This window comes from Sciurus carolinensis, chromosome 2 (genome assembly GCF_902686445.1).
Source record: "Sciurus carolinensis chromosome 2, mSciCar1.2, whole genome shotgun sequence".
Classification (NCBI taxonomy): Eukaryota; Metazoa; Chordata; class Mammalia; order Rodentia; family Sciuridae; genus Sciurus; species Sciurus carolinensis.
In genome coordinates, this window is record NC_062214.1 from 187,906,023 (window position 1) to 187,928,428 (window position 22,406).

The following is a 22,406-nucleotide window of genomic DNA, read 5'->3' on the forward strand; positions in this document are numbered from 1 at the left end:
CCACGGGGACCTGGGTGGCGAGGACCCCTCAAGAGGGGACACAGGCCAGAGCCAGGGTCCACCAGGTGCGGGAGGTACGCTTCCCTCTTTGGAAAGGACAAACAGGATTTTTGGAAAACGGACTGCACAACATGGTGCACTGCATGGGACCCAAGCTGAGCAGGAGGCCAGGGCACCTGGTGGGAGAGCCACCTCAGTCTTTCCCTCTGTGCTCCGTGGAACACTCTGGGAGTGCTTTCCTGTGAGCTGGGTCGACTCCTGAGTCCCTCAAGGACAGGGAGCAGCAGGGGAACAATGGAGACTACTGCAGGCCACACTGGCTGTGCCACGACGGGGCTCAGGCTGGGATGCAGGAGCCACATGCAGCCTCCTGCTGTCCCGTGTTAGCTCGGGACTCAGGGAGAGTCTCAAACTTCAGCCTTGGCTTTTCCATCTGCCAAATAATGAAAATCATCCCTTCACAAGTTCATTGCTGGGAATCAATCAGAGGCACAGACGTGCGTTGGTCCACTTGTCCTGCAGAGGGCCAGCAGCAAACGCTCTTGGCCACACCGTCCCCATCTCAACCACTGAATGCAGCCATCACAGTGGAAAGCAGCTCAGACAACCTGTTAAAAAGGTGTGGCTGTGTTCCAATAAAACTTTATTGACAAACACATCGGGGGCCTCGGCAGGCGGTGCAGGGACCAGCCCTGTAAGACACCACCACGCAGCTGGCGAGCAAGTCACAGACAGGGTTCCATCAGAAACAGTGGCAATGGGTCCTTCAGGCTAGAAACCCACAAATGAGTGGGTGCCCATCAGACCTGCCAGCACAACTTGAGAAATGCTCAGCTGGACCCAGGGAACCTCTGCAGACTCCGACATCCTATGTTCTTGGCAACAATGACATGTCATCAGTGTGACTATTATATGTCCCGTTCTCTGCACAGCTGTGGCCAGGGCAGCTCACTCACGTTCCGCTCCAGCTCGATGGCCCGGTCCTTCACGCGGAGCAGCTCCATGGTGGCCTCCTGCTGACTGGGTCCCCAGGCCTCCTTCTCCTGGTGACTGGCCGCCTTGCCCGCAGGGTGCCTGGGAGCATTCTGCGTGTGCGTGCCATCCTCCTGGGTCTGCCTGAGCCTCTCATGCTCCTCCTTCACCTGTGGGCACAGTGGCAGGAAGCAGCCCTGCTTGAAGCCCTTTAGCGTCTGGAGGGCGGCCTCACCCCAGAGTCCCAGCGGCACCCACTCACCCCCAGGGTGGGACAAGCCCCACATGCCCTCCTGCTCCTGTGGGTCCTGCATATCTCCCCTCCTGTCCAGAGAGGAGGGGACAGGCAGGGCCCTGAGGCTCATGCTGGCCTCCGGCCCCACCTCGGCATGTGACCGTGGTTTTCCAGCTTCCCTGAGCCTCGTGGCACCTCACGTGGCACAAACCCCGCCAGCACAAGAACCGCCGGGCTGCAGATTCAACCGTGTGGTCGAGAAGCGTCCCTGTGTTCCAACAGGGACGTGTGCACGCACGTGGAGCATGTGCACGTGTGGAGAGAACCTCTGCCCACACGCACGGAAAGCATGTGCGACGCGGGGGAAGCACGTCTGTGTGTGTGTGTGTGTGTGTGTGTGTGTGTGTGTGTGTGTGTTGCGCTCATGTGTGCGCGTGGGGGGAGTAGGCACTGCATGCCCACCTCGGCGCCTGGGAGACCCCGAGGGCCTCTGCTCCATGCCCAGGGTTCAGTGGCCTGTCCCACACCCCGCCAGGTGGACAGGGCCGCTCGCACGCCTCTGGCTGACCATCCCCCTGCATGTGATTCTGACAGTTCACCCGCACCTGCCTGGGACACAGGCATCCAGGAGGCCCTCTGCTACCCGGGCGAGGGGCCGGGGGCCGGGGCAGAGCCTCACCCTCTGCAGCTCGCTCTGTAACTGCTGGCTCAGGCTCGCCTTCTCTTCCACCTGGGCTTCTAGGGACGCGATCTTCTCTTCTTTCATGGCCAGTGCCGTTTCCAAGGCGGATTCACTTCTGCCCTCCAAAATCCTGTGTTTTCTGAAAAATACAAGGACAGGAGCGACTCAGCAGCCTGCTCTTCACCGGACGCCATTCTCCTTGTTCCCAGGCACGCTCTTCCTGCTCAGCTCTCCCACTCCACCCGGGAGCTGAGCCACCATCCACAGCCCCACGGGGCCCCAGGCAGACACCTGCGAACCCTCACACGTGGCACACGGCCACATCACGGACTAGCCACTGTCTTGGGGAGGTGTCATCATGGTCATTTTACAGATAGAGATACTGAGTCTCAGAGAGGTTAAGCAATCTGCCTAAGGTCACAGTGCTGGGTACATGGTGAGGTGTGGCCTCTCCACCACAGGGGCATCCCACCAGCAGGCTCGGGGGTCTCCCAGGCTACACATCCAGGATAGCCCAAGAAGATGTCCTTAGAAAATGAGATCACTCCAGAAAGCATGGCAGGGAGAAGCTGCAACTGTCAAATTGAGAACATGGGTGCCCTGGGCAGGGGCACGCGGCAGACCCAGCACAGTGAGCCGTGCAACCATCTCCTTCCCCTGAAGACCTCCGGGAACAAGGAAGACCTAGACGTAAGGATGTGGGCTCAGTCACACACTGACAGTCGAGAAAAATACACAGGGGTCTTGGCCGGCGGCCGACAGGGGCAGGGAGCGCCAGGCTTGGGGAGGGTCCTCACATGTCACCGTGGCTGTCCTTGTCCTGCAGCAGCGGTTCCTTGCTGAGGCCCACCTTCTCCAGCTCCTGGCTCAGTTTGTCCAGCTCGCTGGTCAGCTGCTGGCTCTTCAACTTCTCCAGCACCAGGTCCTGCGCAAGCGGGAGGCACAGGGTGGGGCGGGGCCCGGGGAGCCCAGCAGGGGCGGGTGGGGCGGGGCCGGAAGTCAACCGAGGGATGCGCTGCTAGGAGGGAGGGGACAAGTACACCTCTCCAGCTCTTGGGCACTGGTAACAACCAGAACGGGCGGCCCCACAGCGAGGAGGAGCCTCCCACGCTCCTCAGAAGCACCCCGAACACCATCCTGGCTGGCTTGGGGTCGTGAGTCTGACTGATGCTGATGGGCTTTTATCGAGCACCACGCCATTAAACACGCACTGCAGACGTTTTGGAACAGAGAGGAAAAGGCATAGAGACGGGCGGGTTGCACTTGGAGCCCTGGCTCTGGTTAAAGTTCCAGGACGTGGGCGTTCACAGGTGGCCGCCCCTGCCCCCCACCCCACTCTGGCACTCTGGAAGCAGCCGCCATGTCCTGCCGGGTGCCACAGCTACCTGCGTGCACATTTATCCCTCCTACCAAATCCCAAGCATCTGTTGCCTCCAATGTCCCTGCTGCCCTGTGCTGGCTGAAGCCAGGTGACAATTCTGGGCAGCTGGCTGTGGGTGGGAGTGACACGGGTAACTGTGACAGTCTGGATGTGAGTGTCCCCCAGAAGCTCACGTGTGAGTCAGTGCAAGAAGTTCAGAGGAGAAATGAGTCTTAACCCAACCAGTGATTCAATCCCGATAGGGATTAACCGAGTGGACTGAGGCGGTGGGTGTGGCTGGAGGTGGGAATTGGGGCGTGGCTTTGGGCGTATATTTGCATCTGGCGAGTGGCTCAGCTTCCTGATCACCAAGTGAGCTGCTTCCCTCTGCCACACTCTCCCGCCCAGATGTTCACCCTCACCTCAAGCCCGGAGGAGTGGAGCCAGCCTTCTGTGGACTAAGACCTCTGAAACCGTGAGCCCTCAAATAAACTCCTCCTCCTCTACAGTCGTTCTGGTCGGATCCCTTATCCTTACCAGCAGCGAAGGAGCTGACTAAATGGCTTACAGCTGAAGCCTCTGCTTCAGTTAGGTGTGACCTTCCAGCTGTCCTCTCCTGCCAGGGCCGCTGCCCAGGCCTGGTGCTGAGGGTGGAGCTGTGTGATCAGAGCAGCCTGGCTGCTGAGTCCCAGCACTGAGGACAGACCTCTGGGAACTCTGGTGATGGAAGCACCTCTGCCGGGACAAGCAGTGGGACGTGGTGGCTGGTGGCTGAGGCAGGACCTGCCCGGTGCTGTCGGAGATGGGACGGTGGGTGGCATGCACGCGCAGCCTGCAGCTCCCCTGCAGCGCCCTAACGCCCTCGCCAACAGTCCCATTTTGAACGCAGACACTGCTCTGTGTCCCCTGAACTTCACGTCCCTCCCTTTCCGGACACACAGTGCCCTGCAGTTGCCTGTGGCCATGTGGCTGAGCTGCACCCATGGACAGTGAGCTTTCTCCCTCACTCTAGGGGAGCTGGTAGAGGGCTCCAAAGGGACAGCTGAGCCACCGGCTGGAAGAAGCCAAGTACCAGAGTCATCGAACTGAGGGCACCTGGTAACATGCACACTGACCCCAAGGTGAGGGAGACAAGAGTGGGTGTGAGGCCCCTCAGAGGCTGAAGCTGTCACCAGGGTGGCTGTTCACCATAATGGGCTGAATGAACGAACGCTCAGGTGGCCCAGGTGACTGACACCAGGAGGGAGCAGGACGTGTAGCTCTGGAGAATTTTACAGACATCGAGACACATGTTGCCCATCACTGCATGTCTAGGGGCACAGCCCAGGAAAACACTGACATACTCATGAAGGCCACGTGTCCCTGGGTGTCCAGTGCTACTTCGGGGCGGTGGTGGGGGTGCCAGGTGCAGTTCAGCAAGCACGCACGGGGTTGTTGAAGTTGGGGGAAACCAAGAAACCACAGCTGGGGAAACACTGGAAATAACCTAAATGGTCCCCCAAATGATCACGGTAAACCTACATAACTTGCACCCACTGAGAAAACGTGCCTGCAAAGCGTACTTAAGAGAACAGATGCGAAACGATGAATGATAATCAAAGACACGCTCGACTGTCGCCTGGAGAGCGACGGCTGGATTCTCTGACCCGACAATCACACTGTGAACTGTGGTCTCTTCCCAGGCCAGCAACACTCTCGGACCCTATCTCTTGACGGGGGCTGGGGACAACTGGCCGCAGCTCCCAGTCACCCAACTGGGAGGGGACACCGGAGGCTCCGGTGTGCTGTGCTGCCAAGCCAGGGTGTGTGGCCAGTTAGGTCTGTCCAATGCACTTTCCACTCCGGGTGTCTCCAACCCATGACGGGTCTGTGGGGACGGGCGAGGGGTCTCCCCTGGGTAGTGAGATCACAACGCGTGACTTTCCCAGGCTCTTGGGACCCTCGGGTACCTCAGTCTGGAGTCAGAGAAAACTCTCGGGGAGGAGGGAACTCCCTGTCTGGAGCCACGCACCCCACCGCCGGGCCCCTGGCGCGGGCTCACCTCTCTCAGGGTGGTCAGCGTCCTCATGTGCATGGTGACCTGCTTGGTGAGGTCCCTGTTGTCCTTCTCCAGCTCCTTCAGCTTGCTGGTGGCGTCCCTGCAGCGGGCCAGCTCCCTGTCCAGCGCGCGGCTCTCCTTCTCGGCCGCCGACAGCTTGGCGGTGCTGTCGTCCAGGACGGCGTCCTTGAGCTCCACCTGCTGCCACAGGCGCCTGGCCTCCTTCTCCAGCAGCTTCTTGTCCTTCTCAAGCTGGGCCACCTCCTGCTCCAGGGCCTTCCTGTCCTTCTCAGACCTCTCCAGCTGCTTGCTGGTGAGCTGCAGGGCTTCCAGGTCTCGCCGCAGGGCCTGGTGCTCGGCCTCCAGCTCGGACAGCTCGCGCTCCAGGGCCTGCGACTTGTGGCCGCTGCTCTCCAGGCTCTGCTGCAGCCGCAGGTTCTCTGCGCTCACGCTCTGGTAGCTGAGCTCCAGGCGCTCCGACTTCTTGCTCAGGGCCTTCAGCAGCTCCACGTTCTTTCGCAGCTCCTCCTTCTCCCGCTCCAGCTGCTGGTTCTCCTTCTCGATCTGCGCCATCTTGGCGCTGGTGAAGTGCATGGTCTCCACCATCTTACGCAGCTCTAGGTTCTCCTTGTCCAGCTGCTTGTTGTCCCGCTCCAGGCCCTCGAGCTGCACGGACACGTTCTGCAGGGTGTCCAGAGACTTCCTCAGCGTCCGGTTCTCCAGCTCCAGGCCCTGGCTCTGGTGCTCCAGGGCCTTGACCTTCTCGGTGGCCGTCTGCAGGGAGGTCACCTTCTTGGCCAGCTGCTCATTCTCTTTCTCCAGCTGGTGCAGCTCCTTCTCCAGGGTCTCCGCCCGCTCCCCCTTCTCCTTGGCCTGCTCCAGGGCCTTGTGCAGCTGCTGCTTCTCCACCTCCAGCTGGCTGAGTTTGCTGCTGGCCTCCGCCACAGCCTGGTGGAGGGCCCTGTTCTCCTTCTCCACCTCCTTCCCATGGGCCTCGCTGCTGACCTGCGACCTCTCCCGCAGCGACCACACCGTTCGGTGGAGGTGGTCCTTCTCCTGCTCCAGATCCTTAATCTATGGGAAAAACGGAGACATGTCCCAGGCTGCTGCCTGAATCTATGCCAGGGATGAGGGCCCAGGGCAGGGGTCTGGGAAGCAAAGGCCTTTGGTGACCATTCCACTGAGCACCCGGACCCATCCCAGCAATCCTGAAGCCCAACAGGGACCCAGGCAAGCGGCAGAGATGCCAATGCTGAAGTTCAAGTCGAAATACACTCTGTGCAGCCAGGGAAGCTTTCAAACCTCAACGACACCTCTGCCCCTTACTGGGAAGCTTCAGCAACTTCCCTCCGTCCTTTCCGCCATGGCCAGCAGGACCCCGGGACCAGGCTTTGCCCACCTGGGCGTCTCCACAGGCCTTCCTCTGCTCCCAGCTCCTTCCTCCCTCACCTGTGCTGTTCCCTCCCTCTCGGGTACTTTCCCCAAGTCTTCAGCCTTCTGGGTCCTTCTCATCCTCAGGGTCAGAATCCAGAGAAACCTTGCACGATGGCTCTGAAGTGGCCCATGCCCCACCCGTTCCCGAGGCAGCCCACACCCAAGGCCACGGTGCCCTTCCTACGGCAAGGACCTGAGGACGTTCTGCTGCCACTGCTAAGGCTGTGAGGGCGGAAGAGAGGCCGGTGCTGATGGCATCACGGAACCACCGCGGCGCCCTGTACACGGTCCACGGCCGTGACAAGGACACTGGAGCTGGGCCATCCTTTGTCCTGGGGAGGTGCCTTGGCCTCCACCCAGGGCATGCCAGCAGCAGCAGCCCTCTCCTCCCCAACTGTAGGTCATTCAGAACCGTCTTCAGAGATGGTCCCCTGGGAGACCAAACCCTCCCCAGCCCCCCACCACCAGATGAGACTCCCTGGTTTAAGCTCTGCTAAGCCAAGTTACTAACAGCCGCGGATCCGTGAGCGCTGCAGCAACCCCAGGCCTCAGCGCCCTCTTGCAGGCGGGCAGCCCAGGAGGGAGAGGCCGGGACGGCACAGTGCCTACCTGCCGGGCCTTGTCAGCCTTCAGGGCCTCCATGTCGCTCTGCAGCTGCTCCTTCTCGCGGATCAGCTCCTCACTGAGGGTCTCCAAGTCTTGGTTGCTCTGTTTTTCTCTCTCCAGCTGGGTTTGTAACTTCTCAATCTGCAGGGCCAAAAGACCCAGTGCAAAAGTCAGTTTTACCCAGCTCCCCCACTCCCAGACACAGGGGTTGAATCCAGGGGGGCTCTATCTGAGCCACGTCCTTTCATTTTGAGACTGGGTCTCACTAAGTTGCTTAGGGCCTAAGTGGCTGAGGCTGGCCTGGAAGCTGTGCTCCTCCTGCCTCAGCCTCCTGAGTCTCTGGGATTACAGGTGTGCGCATGGCACCCGGCTAAATCTCTTGGCCCACGGAGTACTTGAATGGGCCTCAAGGGGAAAGAAAGGTCCGGGCATCTCTCTGCAGCAGCCTCCTTGTGTATCCTCAACCACCGACCTCAGCCCACAACCTGCACCTCCTGCCTGGACACCAGAGAAAGGCCACCAGGCAAGAGCCTGCCCTTGTCCACCTCCCAGGCTCCGCCACCTCACCCGTGAGACCACCTGTCAACCTCCCCGGTCTCCTGCTCCTTCCGAGGCTTCGTCCACTCTCCCTGGGCTCCTGCCCTTAACCCTGCAGGCTTCCCCTCCCCCATCTCCCCGTACTGCAACCATCTTTGGTGGTGACAGTGCCCAGCTGCTCAGAGGGGTCCTCCACCTCCAGGTCCCCTCGTCACCCTCCAGGTCCATCTTCCACCCAGCCCGCTCCCCTGCCCCACTGCCTCTGCCCCAGGCCAGACTGGCCGCACGTCACCCTGCCTGGCCAACTCCCTGATCACCGCCCAGCGCCAGGCTGGAACTCTGGTGTGTCCACGCCTCCTAGATCGTGACCGTGCGAGCCTCACTTCACAGCACGCGACACCGATGCCCCGAAGTCCTGATCTGACTGGGCTAAGCCTGCGCTGGGGACAGGCGCGGAGTGGCCCCAGCGGGCCACGGGGGTGACGTCAGTCAGTCCCTCCCTGCTACCAGGCCACGGGCGAGTCCTGCAGCTGACAGCTGGCCAGTGGTACCCCAGGCTCAAGCGCAGCGTGTGGCGCATGGTGGCTGAACCCCCAGAGGTCGCTGGGGTTGGGCCCACCCCCAGTTCTGACTCGGCACGTCTGGGAGGCGCCTGAGGAACCTGTGTTCAACAGGACTCGGCGATGCAGTGGCCGGGGACCGCGGCTCCAAAACAACGGTCCTCACGAGGAACCACCTGGGAACTTGGAGACCCTGGAGCTTCAGGCCACAGTCCAACCTGAACCTTGCGGGCAGGGCCCAGCGACGCTAGCTGACCCCATGGGCAGCAGGGACAGAGCCGCTGCTCTCACAGGGCTTGTCCAGTCTGGGGCCTTGTGTGGACAGGCGCACAATCTTCCAGGTGTCTCCGGGATCCCCATCTAAAGCAGGTCTGTCCCCCTTCTCTTCGGTGAGGGGTGACCTGACCTCTCTGCCTCCTGTGCACAAGCTCAGCCTCCACAGAAGCAGGCCATGGGTCCCCAGAGGGAAGGAGAGGTGGGCCAGCGGAGGCACATGCGCCACAGCCATCAGGGCACCAAGGCCTCCTGCCCCAACCTGGGGACCTCAGGGTGGGTGTGCTTCCCCCAGCCAGGGCCTGCCAGGGTCAGCCAGGGCCAGCAAGGGTCAGCCAGGGCCAGCAAGGGTCAGCCAGGGCCCTCCAGGGCCAGCCAGGGCCAGCAAGGGTCAGCAAGGGCCAGCAAGGGTCAGCCAGGGCCTGCCAGGGCCAACCAGAAACGGGCCCTGTGTGGCGCCACGAGGGGGCCTTTCCTCACCCCTGCCTAGCCTGCCCTACTCAGCACAAGGCCCGGCACCCAGTGGGCTGAGGGGGCGGCAGGAGGACTCACTATCTCACAGAGGAGGAAACTGGCCCAGAAGGATCAGTGACGAGTCCACGGCCTTCCAGGGAGCAGGAGGCAGGGCTGGGACCTCACTGCCTGGGGGTGACACCATCGCCCCTGCCCCGAGCCACCCTGAGTGCCACCACCTGCTGGTTCAGGTCTCCCTGCCGTCCTCCCCCAAGCCCCCGCCCTTGGTGACTGCAGACCCTTCACTCTGCTGAGCCTTCTCTCCCAAAGGACGCCAGGCCCGCCGTCACCTTTCCACCGCTGCTTCGGCTGCTCCGCACATGCAGCCCCTATGGCCACCCATCCGTGCCGCACCCCACACTCCTGTCCGTCCCTGAAGGACGTCAAAGCCGCCCAACGAGCCGGCGGGCTGGGGTGTGAGCCGGCTGCATCCCTGGGCCCCAGAGGGCTTCTGTCCTCCCTGCAGACCTCTGGCTGGGTGGCCCCTGCCTTCCTGTGACTGCCCCAGAGGGAAAGAGGATTCGCCCTCCTCGGCTCAAGGACTAAAGTGACAGACGCAGAGCAGGACGGCAGCTTCCCCAGGACCCGCAGAGGTGCGGAAGGTACAGGTAGGGTGTGATTGTAGGGAACTCTGGTTCCCATGGTGTCGCCTCCTGGGCCAGCGGCAGCCTGGCTATGCTCAGGGTGGGGCAAGAGGGCTGGGCTGCCCTGCGGCACTCTGAGGGCTACTCACTGACCCTGCTGACCCGTGCCAGCAGGGGCCGAGAACTACCACACGGCGAGGAGTGAGGCTTGGGTGAGGCTGGAGAAAGGAACTCCGGTGAACTGAGCAGGTTGAGGAGACAGGCCGGCGTGACCTCCTGCTGGTGCAGAAGCACTCAAACCCAGGCAGCGCCTGAGGCCAGGCACAAGGGCCAAAAGCCAGTCAGCGAGACACCTGCAGAGACCCGCCACCTCCGCTGGGCAGGCAGACTCTGGCCAGGCCAGGGTGGCCGAGCGGCACAGGAGAGGGGCTCTAGGCACTGGACAAGGACAGCTCTCCCCTGGGAACACCAGCCCTCCCTTCCAGGACCTGGTGACCCCAGGGACTCTGCCAAGATGTGGCTCCCAGGAGCTACAGCAGACAGGCCTGGGAACCAACCCCAGCAGGAGACGGGCGGACGGGGCCACGCTGGGAGGCAGCACCCCTGCCCCTTCCCGTCTGTAAGAGGAGGGGCCACAGCAGCAATCGAGCTCGGGCTACCTTGGGACCTGTGGGGAGGTGACACCTCCCATCGCAGGGCCAACCAGAGGACACCTCAGGCTTTCTGAAGTGGAGGCCTAAGGACCACAGGGGAGGAGGCTGCCACCTCCCTGTGGGTCGGTCCCTTTTTATCCTGGCCAACTCTGAACTGCCACTTGTGGAGACACTGCCCGTGCCAGGCCCAGCTGGATCTCAGAAGCCACGTCTAGTCACCTTCCCCACACCACTCCGCACCAGAGGACATGGCAGGAGACGGGAAGGCAGCTTCTCTCCTACGAGGCGGGGCACGCCACTTGCAGCGGCAACGCGATGGGGATGAGAGGCCCGGTGCCTCCAAGAACAGGAGGGGCCTGCGGCCAGGGCCCAGGAGGGTCCCTCTCACAGCGGGACAGGTGTGTGCCAAGTCCCCCCTCCCCCCCGGGGGCGAAGAACCAGCACGGTCAGGACCCCTCTCATGCCGGCAGCCCCTCCCAGGGTCCCTGCAGCCTTGACAAATCACTGGGGTATGTGGGCGCAGGCCAGGAGGTACCCAGACCCGAGAGGCACTGGTCCTGAGAGGGGCCACCAGCAAGAGTGCGCCTGGCCAGCAGCTGGCGTGCTCACCCAGGCCACTGGCAGCTCAGCCGGCTACTGGCTGCAGTGCAAGTCAGATGTTTGGTAACGACGGGCCCCAGGCCCCCGTGCCCATTCCCGGAGAGCTCACCTTCTTGCCCAGTTGGTGGTTCTCCTTCTCCAGCTCCCCGCACTTGAGGCTGCTCTCCTCCAGCGCCAGGGACGCGTCGCGCAGCCCCTGGATGGTGCTCTGCAGGCCCTGGTTCTCCTTCTCCAGCTTCAGGACGCGGCTGGAGGCGCACTCGTTCAGCTCGAACACGAACGACTTCCTGGAGGCTGAGGCGCGGGGTCAGGGCCCAGCCAGGCGCCCGCCTCCCGCCCCTCCACACCCTCCGGGCACCTAGGGACCTCTGCCGGAGCGGCTGGCAGCAGAGGAGCCGAGGCACCAGTTCAAGGCTGCGTGACTTGGGCTGGGGCGCAGCCAGTGGCAGGGTGCTCGCCCAGCACGCGTGTGCCCTGGGTTCAATCCCCAGGACCACGGGAAACAGACCAAGACTCTAACTTACAGAGATCGCTCTTTTACCAGGCCGCCTAACTCAAAGGCCGCAGGCCCACGGAGACAGCCCGCGGCAACGTGCTCACACAGCCCCCAGGGCAGCAGGCGTGGGCCGCTCAGCAGGAGGGCACCAGGTGAGCTGGTCGGTCTGGGCAGGACGGTGGAAGGCCGTGCCCTGCAGCCAGCCAGCACTGGCCAGCCCACTGAGAGCCCGGTCAGCGATTTCACACTAGCATTGAGTAAAAGTGAAGCAACTTATGCAGACTGCTCTGAGATCTGAGATTATGTGTCCACTCTGCCTTTGAGCATGTGGGAAGCAAGCTGGAGACGGGAGCAGCGTTCCAAGACTCAGGAATGGGAGTTCTTGGCCGGCTCCTGCTGTGAGCAGCTGCAGGACTTTTGGTAAGGCAGAGGGCTTTATGGGGGGAAACAGCAGGCAGAGCGCCCCCGAGGAAGGGACCAAGGCTGCTGACCCTCATCTGCCCTGCCTGTCCCCTGGAGCCTTAGTGTGCTGTCTAGCTAACAAGGCCATCTCCACCCCAAGCCCCTGCTCCTTATCCATCGCCCCAGAAGCTGTGGGGACTTTCACAGCAAAGTCACCAATCTGCACCAGGATGTGCATGTCTGGGTCCCCCAGGCAACTGTAAGGGCTGAAAGGTGTCTGTTTCCCTCTGTGCACTTCCATCCTCTCCAAGGCTAAAGGGCAGAGCCAATAGGCCAGAATGTCCTTAAGACCCAAACCAGCAGTAGACTGCAGTGGGTGGGTGGGGGGCACGCCCCAGGCACAGTGCCTGGAGGGCTTCATCTGGTGACCCTGCAAAGAAAAACTAATCTAATTTAAAATACCTCACCTAAAAAAACTCCACCAATTCCAAATTTATCACTTGGATGGTACCTCTGTAGCACTGTGGGGGGGAAAGGCTTGAAAAAATTTTTTGATGAAATACACATCACTTTATCATTTTAGCCTTTTTGTTTAAAAAAATTTTTTTTTTTTAATGTACCAGGGACTGAACCCAGAGGTGCTTAACCACTGAGGTACATCCCCAGCCTTTTTAAATTTAGAGACAGGGTCTCACTGAATTGCTTAGGGCCTCACTAACTTGCTGAGGCTGGCTTTGAACTTGTAATCCTCCTGCCTCAGCCTCCAGGGGCCGCTGGGATCATGGCTCCATCTGAACCCTTCTTAGTGAACAGCAGCGTCGCTGTAGAAACGTTCCCCACAGCCATTGCTGCCACACCATTCTCATCTTTCCAAACCAAAACTCGACAAGTTAACCAAGGGGACCGGCAACAAGCAGGACGAAGACAAGCCATGTTCCTCTCCGAGCCTCTGCTCCTCAGCAAGCCTGGCAGCCAGGGCAGTCGGGTGTGGTTTAGCAGGACAGTGGCAATGAGAACAGCTGCCCCCTACGAGTGCCACAGGCCAGGCCAGGGGTGGAGCTTCACTGTCTCACCTCATAATCCCTGGCCCTGCGTGGTAGGTTCACTGCCCACATGGTCAGAGGTCAGGAGCTCGTCCCAGGTCACCAGCTAACAAGCGGAGGAGCCATACACCTAAGAGTATATCCAGGGGGCTCGGGTGTAGCTCAGTGGCAGAACGTGTCCTTAGCAGGCACAAGGCCCTGGGCTCAATCCCCAGCATCAGGAAAAGGAAAAAAACTTAAATATTTTGAGCCAGGCTTGGTGCCTCGTGCCTATAGTCCCAACTACTCAGGAGGCTGAGGCAGGAGGGTCACTTGAGCTTGGGGCCAGCCTGGGCAACATAGTAAGATCTGGTATCTCTCTCTCTCTTTCTTTTTCTTTTTTTTTTCTTTTTCTTTTTTTTTTTTTTTGTGGTAGAAGGGATTGAATCCAGGGGCACTTTACCACTGAGCTATGTCCCTAGCCCTTTACAGTTTCTGAGACTTGCTAAGAGTCTTGCTAAGTTGCTGAGGATCTCACTAAGTTACTGAGGCTGGCCTTGAACTTGTGATGCTCCTGTCTTAGCCTCCCAAGTTGCTGGGATTACAGGCATCTACTACTGTACCTGGCCAAGACCTGGTCTCCTTAAAAAAAAAGTTTCAAAAGTCACAGTTAAAGATATATTCAGGTTTTTGTTTACATTACACCATCATTCAGGCCAACACTGTCACTAAGAATAAATCAGTCATTGACGTTAAAGGACTCACAAACTATACTGAGTAGTCTATTGGTGAAGGCCTCAGACCCCAACAGCCACCCTGGTTTCAGAGAGTAAGAGAAATAAATTCCATGAATGTTTGGTTAAATGAACCCAACTACTATATATATAACTATAATGCTCTAAAAAAAAAAAGAAAGAAAAGAAAAAAAGGAGGAAGAGAAGAAAGAGGAGGAGGAGGAGGCGGAGGAGAAATACACTCAGAGACCATTCCAGGCAGCTTGCACCACCTCTCAGCTCCACCAGGGGGCAGCAAATCCTCCAGGTCGATTTGGACTCAGGCAGGGCTTCTGCAAGCTCCCACCCAGGGCATCTCCCAGAACTAAATGCTCATGGTAACAGTTTAACTAGCTGATTTCAAGTTTGGAACTGACAGGAGCCCTCAAAGCAGCAAAGAAACATTCGGCTGCTTTCACTATCCTTACCGGTATTCTTAGGAATGTTTATCAGAATTTTAAAAAGCCCCCACCAAAAGAAGCCAAAAGCCCTACCTTGCTCTGCGAAGTGCTAAGTAAATATTAACTTTTGATATCAGGTGCACAGGAACGGTGAATGTGTGCTATTTTTGAACACAGGAACTGGCTTATTGTTTGCTGGGCGCTGAAGCTTCCTGCTCCAGTGCTGACTGGGGCCCCACCCTTCCCACCACAGCCACCTCGTCTCCAGGGGGCCAGCAGAGGGCAGCAGTGCAGGCCCAGGGGGAGGAGGTGGCGAGGCAGACAGCAGAGAACCTGGGTCTCAGGAGCAGCAGCCACTTAGCATCCCCACCCGGGAGACAGAGAACAGACTGCATCCATCTTGCCCAATTATGCAAATGAACAGAGGAAATAATGCCCAGCGTACATTTATAGCCAGGATTAGCAACCACCGGGACACTTCTGCCATCTAGGGCTTTCAGCCATGGCAGACAGGCCTAAGATGTCCTCAGGGTATCAGCGTGTTGTAATCTGGAAGCTCCCAAGTGTCCATATGGGAAACCGAGAAACCTGGCAACACTTAATTTGTCTTTCACGTCCTGACATCCTGACGGCCAGACCCCTCATGTTTTCCCTGGGGAGAACTGTAATGAAACAGCTCCAAATGGCACTTGAAGGAAATCATATTTACTTGGGTGAATGAATGGGCTGCCACGGCTGACTCAAAGCCAGGGGCCGGCTCCAAGGCCACAGCGCCACCTACCATCCGACAAGTCTGCGTTCTTGGACAGCTGCTCCAGCTCCCAGCCCAAGTGGGCCGATTCATTCATGCTCTGCTTCTGCGCGATCTCGAGGACCATGTTCTCTTCCAGCAGCTCCTCGATTCGCTTCTTATCTGTGTCCCGGTCCTAGGTCAGGAAGAGGGGGGAATGGTGGCAGGTTCCCTGGGCACACCGTCTGCCACCATTCTCTCTGGGCACAAGGGGACGCGGGGACAGCATGCAACTGCTCTCTACGACGGAGCTGCCTACAAACGCTCCACTGTGCTGGTGACAGCCGCCCAACAGCAGCTGGACCTGCTACCTAGGTTGTGGAGAGAGCCCAGGGGTCTCTGACTGAAAGCTCTGGAACAGAGGGAGGAACTGCACGGGGCTGCCACGGGAAGGCTGGTGGCTCTAGAGCAGATCTGAGGCTGTGACAGGCCAACATGCCACTGCTAGAGCCACAGCAGAAACTCCAGCAAAGGCCCTGTCTGCAAAAGACACCCAGGCACATCCACCCTCACGAAAGGCAACCCGGAAGTCAAGTCCCCGCGGTCTCAAGGGTGACAAGTGTCCCCTCGAGCCCACTGAGCGCAGCAAGCTACTTTCCCTGGTTCTAAGTTGCTGGGGGCGGCAGCAGCAGGGAACCTGGTGGCGAAATCAGCAGCAAAGGGCGCGGCGCAATACCAGCTCCAGGTCGTGCAGTTTGGACTTCAGTTGCAAGTTCTCTTTCTCCAGCTCGTGGACTTTGTCGCTGCGGGCCCGGGCAGCCGTCAGCTGCTCCTCCAGCATGGCCTTGGTTTCAATCAGAATGATGTTGTCTTCCCGAAGCTCCTGGTGACCAAAAGCACACAGACACGCCGTCAAACAGGGGCGCCAGGTTGTGGCCATGGGACTCTAACCCGAGCTCCTGGGGCCCTGGACCCCGTCATCCAACTCAGAGACCAGCCTGCAGCAGGAAGCCCGGGCTCCTCTGCACCACCCTCGTCCCTCCCACAAGGAAAGGACAGTGGCCCTTCTCTACTAAGAAAAAAAACATCAAGGAGTTAGAAGAAAATATTTAAATTTGGAAAGACAACACTTCCTCAAGGTCCAGCTCAGGCCGGGCGTGGCCTAAGGGTCTGGACAGTGACAACCTTGCTCAGCTGACAGACCTGGGACCTCTCTGGGGGGTGATGCTCAGAGTCTATGGGGAGAGGGTTCCTTGGGGCTGGGTTCCTCTCAATTCAACATTCACCCCTGTGATCAGGGTCCTGGAAGAATGGCCTTTCAGACAAGCTTCCATTCAGCCACAGTTGCTGTTTGGGTATTTTGCACACGTACCCTTGGCAAAACAGAAGTGGCTGGCAGTTTCCTGGAACTGGGGGGTCTTCAATGGAGTTAAGTCGCAGCACAGAAAACCAAGTGGCTGCGAGCCCCGCAGCCCTGCACGACCCAGGCTCTCTGCTGCTGCCCCAGGGAGCCATTCTGCACCTCGTCTCTGCCTGCTTGGGTTCTCGTGTCCCCTGGGCCCTTCCTGATCTGATAACCTGGGGGGCTGCATTTCCCCCCAGGGCCCCACGGCTTAGACAGCGACACGGATCGTCCGCTCTTCTTGCTGGGCAGGGTCTCCACACATTACAACAGGGGCGCAGGCTGGGAGCCGCGGCTTCTCCAGCACACGCTCATTTTCCTTTGTGGGCCAGAATCCAATATTCCTGGTGGAGAGAAGCCACTGGCTTTTCGGTCGGCCGACACGGTTTTGATCAAAGCCCAGCAGCCGGGGAATGCTTGTTGGTTAAGACTCTGGACTCACCTGAGCACCTGTCTCTGCCCGACCCCCCCAGAGGGCCACCGCCTGCCTCACGCTCCTCACAGCAGCACTAGGAGGGAGCGAGGGACAGTCCTTCCCTTCAGACGAAGGACTGACTGGTTAATCAAGGAACAGGCCCAAAGTCACAAACCTGCTAAGGACCGAAGCTGAGGCTTGCCCTTGGCCCAAAGGCTGCAGACCCTGTTTCCTCCACTGCCTGAGCCTCCACCTCAGGGGCTCAGGAGGACAAGAGAGGCCCGGACACAAGGAGGACGAGAGCCACAGCACAAAGGCGTTCCAGAGGGCTGCTGCCCACCTCTTCTGGCCGGTGTTCCAGCAGTGTCTCCCCCGGCACGCCCCAGCACCAACTCTCAGGGCCCAGTGGCCACAGAACAGGCTGCCCCGTGGTCCCCAGGAAGCTGCAGGACCCGGCTGGAGCTGCCCCTCCAAGTGCACTGGGGGATGCACTCTGGCCGCCTGCAGAGTCAGGGGCTGAGCCCCCTCGTTTCCAGGCCTTGCTCTCAGCCACCAGGGCTGGCCTGTCCTCATTCCCAGACTGGGCACTCCTGGGGCAAGTGGAATTCTGCTCTCTGAGCCTCGTGTGAGCGTGCAAACCTCCTGCCGGCCACATGCAGTGAGGGGAACTGGAGGTGGCACGTGGTGGGGCTTTGAAGGACCTGGACACTTCCAACAGCCAGGATGGACGAAGGTGACCCAGTGCACACACGGCACAGAACGATCCCCAACCACTGCTCGCACGCCCCGACTTCCTGGTGGTCTCAACCCCGCTGCACCAGGCAACGGAGAGACCCACCCGCCCGCCTCGCACACCTCAGAGCAGGCCTGACGGACACCGCCGGGCTCCCATAAGCCGGGGCTCCCACAAGCCGGGGCTCCCACAAGCTGGGGCTGCTGCGCAGGAGCAAGAAGACCGACCCCACGTGACCCCAAAGCCAGCACACCCCGCCGCGGTTCTGATCATAACCAAACCAGGAGGCTATTTAGAGGCCTGACCCTACCCGGCCAGCAGTTGAGGGGCCGTACTTATGAAATCACAGGCCAGACCTGAGGGCCTGTCCCCAAGTGGCTTGAGAGCCCACTTCTAATCTGCCGTGGTGACTTGGAGCAGCAATCAGGCACAGAACTCTGGCCGGGGGACCTCTCACCAGCTGCCATGTCAGTCACTCCACAACCCGGCATCGCCCACAGAGCAGCCACCACATCAACAGACAAAAATTGTTTTCCAGGGCTGGGGTGCAGCTCAGTGGAACAGCACCTGCCTGGCGTGCGCGACGCCCTGGGTTCCCCCCAGCACCACAGGAGAAGGAAAGGAGCTTTCTGGGGGGGCGGTCTCCTGACCCATCACAAACACCAAACACCAGAGGGGATGCAGAGTCACAGAGACAAACAGCTCCCTACCAGCAAACTGGCGGTCCCAATGCTGTGTGGTCCCCTGGTATCCACAGCAACAGAAAGCCAGTGGGAATCCCGAATAGGGGGACAGCCCGGTCACCACTCAACTGGCTCCACAGAAATGCCTTTCCCTCCCAGGAGACATGCCCGCTTTAAATGTGGTGGGACCTAGGCACGCGGCGGGCCTGGCCCTTCACCTGAAGGTCAGGTTCATCCTGCTGAGCTCCTCTGCAAGCTGATCTCGTCGGAACTCCCCAGGAGAGACAGAGGCACATCCCGAGCTGGAAAGGAGCATCTTCTTGCAATTGCAGTGTCCTTAGTGAGTTCCCTGGACTGGGAGGGTCCCTGCTTATGACACGAGGCCTCTGTCCACATGAACAGTGTGAGGCTGGGCCCTTGCTGGGCCATCTGCTGGACTACAGAGGCAGCCCAGCGCCCTCCCCGGTGCCTCTGGTGCGCAGCTCTCTACACCCCCTTTCCTACCCTCTATCTCCCCCTTCTCATGAAGGCGGAGGCTCAGGCTCTTTCCCTGGCAGGCGGTCAAGGCCCTGGAGGCAGCCGGTCGCATTCCGATCCCCAGTCCACCTGCTTAGCAACTGCGACGCTGGGCAAGTTATTAATTAAGCTTCTTTTTTCTCATCTGAGAAAATGGAGAGGAACCGATCGTGGCTGCTGCATCTTGCGGGGCCACCGTGAGGCCTAAGTGCCATGCTACAGCGGGCTTCCCACGGCTCCTGGCTCCACTAGTGCGGTCATTACTGTTCCTCTGAAAGCCTTCCTGTGCACCTGCTGGGCCAGACCCTGGGTCTGCAAAGGACCAGAGAGTAGATACTGTCTGGTCTGCAAGAAGTAAGCCTATCACAACTGCTCCACCCTGCAGGGGGAGACTGAGAGCAGCCAGACTCAACAAATAGGTATGGCTGGGTTCAATAAAACTGTATTTGTAAAATCAGATGGTAGAGTGGCGTTAAGGGCAGTTTAAAGCTGGATTTGGCCTAAGGACTCTAGTTTGGTGACCCCCAAATAGACAACTTTCTGGGCACAGAGGAATCAAAGCCAGGAAGGCACAACCCTGTCTTCCCAGAGCTCACGGTCTGGTTGGCAGTCAGACAAGAAAATATATCAGGACAACGCCAGGTGACAAGCGCCACCAGCTAAGAAGGGGGTCTCCAAAGGAACCGTGGAGGAGGCTGCAGAGTTTGCCCACCCGGCTGGTCAGCCCCAGACTGTGACTCCTGAGCCCTGCGAGTTTGGAAGAGTGAGCAGGGAGAGGGTGGGCAGGCCTAGGAGGCTCCATGCAAAGCCCCGGCTCTCCCAGGGCCCACCTGTCTTGGAGCAGCAGGTGAGTGTGGGGCGAGGCGCGTGTGGACCTGTCTCAGGAGCAGGGAAGAGGTGCCTGCTGAGCTGCCCTTAAAGCCACTCTGGCAGCAGGTCAGCGGGATGTGCCTGGCCAGTTTGGATTTGCTGGGAGGTGGGAATACGGGCTCAGAGGATGGGGAGTGCTGGGGGCCGAGGCGGGTGGGAAGAGGCAGAGTGGGCTGCCCGTGCTGGACAGCGGCTGCGTTCCAGAGAGAGCATGGCAGGAAGGGAAGGGCAAGGAGCTGGGGCCTGCCGAGCCAGGGCCGACCCGACGCGAGTCCTGGGGTGCAGGGGAGGGACCCGGCAAAAGACTCCACCCAGCCAAGATTTCCTGAGTGACTTCTCCCACTAAAGGGAACTGAGACGTCTATGAGGGCCGTGGGAACCTCACGGCCAGGACGAGCAATTAGACTGGATCAGGGCAGGCCTGGAGCAAGTGGGCAGAGCTGGCCACATCTCTAGGCCCAGACGGGCAGGAGGACACACCCACAGCAGATCTCGCCAGCCCACCCTGATCCTGAGCAGGGCCACTGATATCTTAGGGGTGAGGCTTCGGGTTGGGGGAGCACGTGTGTGATCACTGTGGGGTGGATCTGAACTCAGCTTCCAACTGCTGGGCCTTGTCAATGCCCCGCCCATCCTTCCGGCTGCCTCCTCGCTGCTTATCTCCTCCTGGGGGCTCCCTGCAGAGAGGGCTGGCTAGGATAAGCTCATGGCAAACCTGCTCCCGTGCCCAGGACGCCAGGGCAGGAGTGTCTCCACTCACCCAGACCACACCCGCCCCTTTCACAGATGTGGCGAGACTTGCCCACACCCAGCAAGTTGCTGTTTGCAGCCAGGACTGTGGCCAGGGGGGTCTCTTCCTCTCAGGCTGTTTACTTTGAAGCCACCTCTGCCTGGAAAGCTGTCCGTTCACACAGGAGCTGGGAAAGCCCAGTCCACTCTGCCTGGGACACGCCACGGCACCTGAGCATTTGTCCTTTGCTTTCAGTGGAAATTTGCAGCCAATCACAAAATACAGAAAAAGAGTCTTCCAGGCAAAGTCTCTCTCCTCTGCCCTCCTCCCACATGGCCCTCTGAGGTGACCCCCTGGCCCTGGAGGCCCTGAGCAGATTACTGTTTACAAAAGGAGGCCAAGGGCCACCCAGTACACATCCCACACTTCCTCCGTCCGCAGGGAGCCCTCCGCTGCTCCTCCCGTGCAGTTTCAACCCTACGTAAACTACACCGGCGGCCACAAGAAAGCAGCCAGGAGTCTAAAAACAAACCACGCAGATCTGAGTTGCACGTTGTTCTAACCAAAATGAACCTCACCCCTGGCTGAGCCCAGTCCTTCATCTCCCAGCACCACCAACGTGTCCTCCCTTTTGGGATCTGGGGGTCAGGCTCCATCAGGGCCACCGGTCACCCACTGTACCTAGAAGTGTCACACACGTGGAAAGCCACATGAGATGCACAACCAGGCTCCTGGTCCTGCTCCCCTACCCAAGCTCTAATCCTGAGGAGACACCTCTCGCTTCTCCCCAGACTGAAAGACCTTTTTATTATTTGTTCTAATTAACTGTACATGACAGTAGAATGCATGTACACGTTTTGATAGGTCATATATAAATGGAGTACAATCTCTCATTTTTTCTGACTGTACATGTTGGAGAATCACATGGGTCACCCATATATGTACATGAGGTAATACTGTCTGCTTCACTCTACTGTCCTTCCTATCCCCAAACCCCGACTATAAAACTTTGTGTGCATGTGTGTGTGTGTGTGTTACTGGAGACTGAACTCAGGACCTCGTGCATGCCAGGCAAGCACTCCAACCACTGGGCTTCACTGCACCCCCAGCCCTTTTAATTTTTATTCTGAGACAAGGTCTTGCTAAGGGGTATTTTGAAAAGGTCGATCTTGACATACATGTTGAGAAATCAAGAGCCAAATCTTAGAGAAGGTTTAAACTGACTGATGTTTTTAACGCTCCCACTTAAATTGAGGTGAGGTAGGAGCTTATCCAAAATGGTAAATGTCCCTTCTGTCCTTTTACTTGGATCACACTATGGCCACCAATGTTTTATCATGAAAAATGTAAAACCTACTGACATCTGATGACTATATCGCATACACCTCTGTGCACACAGAGACTTCAAGACTACCGTTCAGCTGCCTTTGCTGAGCCCGTTACCACCACAGCTCCACCTGCGCTCCACCCACTTACTCTTATTTTCTGCGTGAGAACACTTTGTACCTGGGCCTTCTCTAATCCATGGTTATAATACCTGCAGGTCGGCCTCAATTCCTAGACACATTTCTGCAGGGTGCTGTGTTGTACTTGCTTAGAAATCATTCTTAAGGAATCTCAGAGTGAATTCTTCAGAAATGTGCACCATTGTACTCTGAAAAAAATCTGGATTTTTAAGTACAGCTGGATATGCTTGAAATGCAAGCACAGACCTGTTAAAGTCACTGTGCACTAAGACAGTGCTGGCCCCTTCTCTCCCCGCCTTCTCAGCACTAGAGAGACTGGCTGGGCAGAGAGGGTCACCTCAGTCTCCATGGGCCCAGTCGGCACCAGGATCTCATGGCAAAACAACCTGCCTTGGGGTCTGTGAGCTCCAGCCCAGCACAGAGCCGAGTGCTCGGGACTCCAGAGGAGGCCTATGCTTCTGTGCTTGGCCTCTGTGGCCAGGGGCTCCACAGCAGGACAGCCACCACCAGCTCTGCAAAGTGAATGTCGACAGAACTCCTTCTGCAGCATTTCTCTAATCCCTCCTGCAGGTCGGGGCTGCTCCAAATGCCGAGAACTCGTCGGTGAGCAGCCATGACCAAACCCACGAGCCAGGAAGCCTGTCCCAGGGGAGCCAGTGGTGGGAGGAGAGGTCGAGGGTCAGGTAGTCTTGGGCACACACGGTCTGAGTGGGCTTCTGA

The 22,406-nt window shown here is 59.0% G+C and overlaps 1 protein-coding gene across 4 annotated transcripts in view; it reads right to left on the reverse strand.

Moving 5' to 3' along the window:
* Ccdc88c (coiled-coil domain containing 88C) overlaps positions 1-22,406 on the reverse strand; it is a 116,492-nt gene that overhangs the window by 30,474 nt on the left and 63,612 nt on the right. For 3 of the 4 annotated variants that reach the window (XM_047538705.1, XM_047538707.1, XM_047538706.1), the window contains 8 exons: positions 15,608-15,754; positions 14,923-15,067; positions 11,157-11,341; positions 7,331-7,468; positions 5,291-6,361; positions 2,687-2,814; positions 1,887-2,028; positions 957-1,142 (listed from right to left, as the gene is read on the reverse strand). In XM_047538705.1, the coding sequence (XP_047394661.1) occupies positions 957-1,142; positions 1,887-2,028; positions 2,687-2,814; positions 5,291-6,361; positions 7,331-7,468; positions 11,157-11,341; positions 14,923-15,067; positions 15,608-15,754 (2,142 nt within the window). Of the gene's footprint in view, positions 1-956; positions 1,143-1,886; positions 2,029-2,686; positions 2,815-5,290; positions 6,362-7,330; positions 7,469-11,156; positions 11,342-14,922; positions 15,068-15,607; positions 15,755-18,322; positions 18,552-22,406 lie in introns of those variants that run through there. The other variant, XM_047538708.1, reaches the window with a different exon arrangement.